Here is a 4254-nt window from a genome sequence, read left to right as displayed (position 1 = left end):
ACTCATGTATGGTGGATGATCATGCATGATACATGGCATGACAGCTCATTATACGCAAATACGCCATTTAGTTTACAAAAATTACAAAATTATTTAATTTCAAAGATACCTTTTTTAAATTTGCATTAAATTGTGAATAAATAAAATATTTTTTAATTTTATAACGGAGTATATATATTATATATTATATTATATATTATATATAAATAAATAAAAGGTATCCCCTCCCCACATTTGCGTATTGACCACTCAAAAAACGGAGTGCTTAACAGAAGAAAGACCGAAATAAAACATAATACTAGGTGGTGTTTTTCTCAGTGATAAAAATTGTAAATCACTCACAGGTACACTCTTTTTTTTTTTCTTTTTTCCATGTATATTATAATTATAATAAATATTAATATTAATTTATTTGAAGTAAATAATACTTTTGCTGTTAAGTTTTTTGTGTGAATCTATTATTGCAATTGTTTGTGTACGTTTGAATTTTACTATATTATTTAATTTAATTATATCTGATGATTTTTTTTTATTTTTTATTTTATATAATTTTAGGTGAAAAGGGGGTTTAGGCCAAAACAGAAAGGAAAAGAAGTAATTTTATGTCTGCAAGTTTATTGGCTGTGATTGGGGCTCCATTGAAGCTCTGGATTACTTTTTCATTGTTGATCTGCTTATACCTCTGCTGTTTTATTCAGCAGAGATTTTTAATTTATTCTCATTTACTTTCGATGCGTTTGAGATCAAAAAGGTACACACCAAAATCCTTAAAATTATTGATGCTTCCAATGTTAATTTTTAATTTATAATTTATATGTGAAATTAATTATTGTTTATTGAGTTATTTATATATTTTTTGATTTTTTACAGGACTTGTTCTGGAGTAGTCAAGTGTTTTGGTTGTTATCACATAAAAAGGTTTTTTGTGAAATTAAGTTTTTATAAATAAAAAAATTTCAAAGGCTGAGATCAGAAATTAGTCCTATTTATTGTTTTTAATTTATTATTTTTCAGTGGTTGGTGATTTTTGTTTGGTTGTGAAAATGTCAAAATTCCCGGATCAATCACCGGAAAATCAAGAAATTGTTGGTAACAAAAAGCCCAAAAAGAGGGGAAAGGTAACCGACCCGAAAATGCAACAACCCAGTTTATTTCAAACGGTTCGGATCATTGTTCATGACCCGGATTTGACTGATGATTCGTCTTGTGACGATGAACCGACCGAAAAGGCTAAAATTATGGTTCGGGAAATTAAAATTCCGATGTTTAAGCATCCAGATGGTTTAGTTCAAGATGGTAAGGTTAGCAATTTTGGCGAGATATTTGTTCGAAGACGAAAAAGAGTGTTGACTAAAAGCTCAAGTCAACCTCAAATGACTAGTTCTGGGTTGAAATATAGAGGTGTTCGACAACGTAAATGGGGTAAATTTGCTGCTGAAATTCGCAACCCGTTTAATTCGAAACGGGTTTGGCTTGGTACTTTTGACACCGCTGAAGAGGCGTCGAGAGCTTATGAAAATCAGAAACTCGAGTTTGAAAAAATGCTTGATTCTTCAAAGATTCCTCATTTTCATAATAAGAAAAAGAGGCGTTCGCGGAGTGTTACTTTTAATCATGAAATTGAAAAACGTCTGATTTCGGAAGAGTCGGTGAGTGTGGTCCCACATTCGTCACCGTCTTCGGTTCTTGAAGTTGAGTCATCAATTTCGAAAATCTTAAACAACAATGACAAAAAGATGGAAACTTTTGATACTCCCATTGATGATCGGTTTAAAGAAGAATCGTTGGACCCGTGTCTTGTTGACGACTCAATGACATTAAGTGAAATTTGTAAAGATTTGGACTTCGAGTTGGAGGAAATTGGCGCGTTATTTACCCCTAAAACTGAATCGTTCGGTGAGGTAGCGAATGTTGATGATTTTGGACTTTGCGGGTTGGATGATAATCAAGGTATCGAGTTGCCCGAATGGGGCCCAGAAGAGATTGATTTGATGAATACACTGTGGATCGATGAACCGTTAGCAAGCAACCCGATGAGTTTTGCAGCTAGTAATTAGTTAAGTAAGGTAATTAAGTAAAAATTGTAAGTATTAAGAGTGTTTATGAAGAGTTTTGATAAAAAAATGGTTAAATGGTTTGTTAGTTGAATCGGAGAGATTTGATTCGGGTCAAATGTTCAGTGTAAGGGACTAGAATAATGAGCTGTTTTTGTTCTTGTGGATCTTTTCAAATGTTATTACTGTTTTTTTGGTTGAATTTACTGTTTCAAATTATTATTTTTAATGAATTTTGATAAAAGCAATTGAAAGAATTTGGTAGGAATCGTAACTGTCATTATAAATTAAGTCGTTGACTGTGATATAAATTCCATTCCTATTCCTATGCATTTAAGTGGGACTGGGTACCAGTGTGGTGAACAACACATAGATGCTACACTTTTTTATTGGAAAACAGCCGAACAATAGGGTCTTTAAAATAATGGGGACGATTCTTACACACACTTTTTTGATCCTCACACACCTATTTTAACCTTTTACTCTTCTAATAATACTCAATTGGTGTGTGAGGATAAAAAAAGTGTATGTGAAAATCATCCCTTTAAAATAAAGCCATTATAATATACTACACTATATACTACGTAATACTGAGTATGATTATATGAATGTGAATATTTTATTTTATATGTGTATATCTTCATGTGTACGCTAATCTATTTAAAAACAAAGATATGTTTTATGATTATAAACAACATGCATTGATGCATATGTATATGGGATATGCTAATAAAATAAATATAGAATAGCAAATCCTTACAAAAATCAATTCGGCCAACATGAAAAACAAAAAAAACATGCCAATCAACCAACCAAACCTCGCCCGCTATGATAAACGTCATAATACCTTCATAAGTTTAACGATAACAATTTGAGCAGAACACTCTAGAAAATAGTGTCATCTAACTAATACATAGTGTTCTTGAATCTTCTTCATGTTGAATAACTTGTTAGGACGATTATGTGAGCCATAACAGGACTTAATAATCCCCAAATTATCAATCCACAAAACAACGAATGAATATATGTGATAAACACAAAGATAGTAGCAAGAATGTAAAAATACAAAAATATAACGTGATTATATAATCAATTAGATTACTTTAATTTACGGCCAATTAAAAAGTATTCTTTATTAAATTTTGTAGGTATACATTATCGGCCACATATAGGGGTTTTTATAGTGCAAAACGATGATGAATTCGAAGCAAACGAGAACTCCTAGTCCAAATCCAATTCCGACCGCAAAATTTCACGATCGCGAGGTCATGTTCTCCATCATCCATCAGATCTGTTGAAATCTCGCGGGCGAAAACAATTCCCAACAGAAGCTTCCTTTTTCTCGTTTAACTCGATTCGCACTCAACATAACTGATTATTTATTTCTTATCATATGAAATAGACTGAAGCAGCAAGAACAAGCTTCACAATTACTACATGAGTAACCTTCTTATGCGTCACTAGAGTGATAATACTCACATAATCCTTTTAAACCGAGTATAGTGAGACAGATTCTTTTAGAAAATTGTTGATAAAAAAGAGGTTGTTTACATAAATGATTATATTATATATGAGTGTTTGGAAAAATGGTCTCACTAATTCCCAACACACGATCAATGAAAGACAGTAAAGAAATAAGAACAATCCACAACACAAGAATTTAACGTGAAAACTCCAAAACATGAGAAAAATCAAGGACCCTCAAAGAGAGAAATTCACTATATCACAGATTGTTACAATGACATAACGATTCTCTTAAGTCAACTATACTCTTCAAAATATTTGACTAATACAACTCTCAAACAAGAGTAAGAAAGAAAGAAATAATCAAATACTTGAGTGTATTGATTGCTGTAATTTGAAAGTGAGACTTAGCCCTCCTTTCATAACCAAGTCACCCATCTACAACTTCTTCCTCCCACCTATGTGGGATAACATCCAAATTTACTAATGTGGAACCTAGCATCCATATCCATTCTTCTAACCAAAACTATAACCAACAAATTTTCACCTTTTGGATAGAAGAAGATAACCATGCATCGACATTGCAAAAATACCCGACGTAGATGCCTCCTCGACGACAACTTCAAGATCCTTATCTTCATGTCACTGACATTATCTCTAACCCAAGAAATGAAATTTTCATCCATGTTGAACATTGTCTAAACCGACAATCATTGTCTTCACAGACAATCATGAT

At 32.2% G+C, this 4254-nt stretch overlaps 1 protein-coding gene across 1 annotated transcript; it reads left to right on the top strand.

Annotated features, from left to right (window-relative positions):
* The first annotated feature begins 242 nt into the window (after positions 1 to 242).
* LOC139896908 (ethylene-responsive transcription factor ERF119-like) lies at positions 243 to 2215 on the top strand. The gene is made up of 3 exons (XM_071879543.1): positions 243 to 344; positions 556 to 751; positions 871 to 2215. Exon 3 carries the CDS (start codon positions 1044 to 1046, stop codon positions 2055 to 2057), a length of 1014 nt encoding a protein of 337 aa, XP_071735644.1. The 5' UTR covers positions 243 to 344; positions 556 to 751; positions 871 to 1043; the 3' UTR covers positions 2058 to 2215.
* The last annotated feature ends 2039 nt before the right edge of the window (positions 2216 to 4254 follow it).

Source organism: Rutidosis leptorrhynchoides, chromosome 3 (assembly GCF_046630445.1).
Source record: "Rutidosis leptorrhynchoides isolate AG116_Rl617_1_P2 chromosome 3, CSIRO_AGI_Rlap_v1, whole genome shotgun sequence".
Classification (NCBI taxonomy): Eukaryota; Viridiplantae; Streptophyta; class Magnoliopsida; order Asterales; family Asteraceae; genus Rutidosis; species Rutidosis leptorrhynchoides.
Note: the sequence above shows the minus strand (reverse complement) of the source record. Positions and strands in the feature narration are given on the sequence as shown.

Bases quoted from the DNA above. Each gene is read 5' to 3' on its own strand.
- LOC139896908 (XM_071879543.1), top strand. From the start codon at position 1,044: ATGTCAAAATTCCCGGATCAATCACCGGAAAATCAAGAAATTGTTGGT.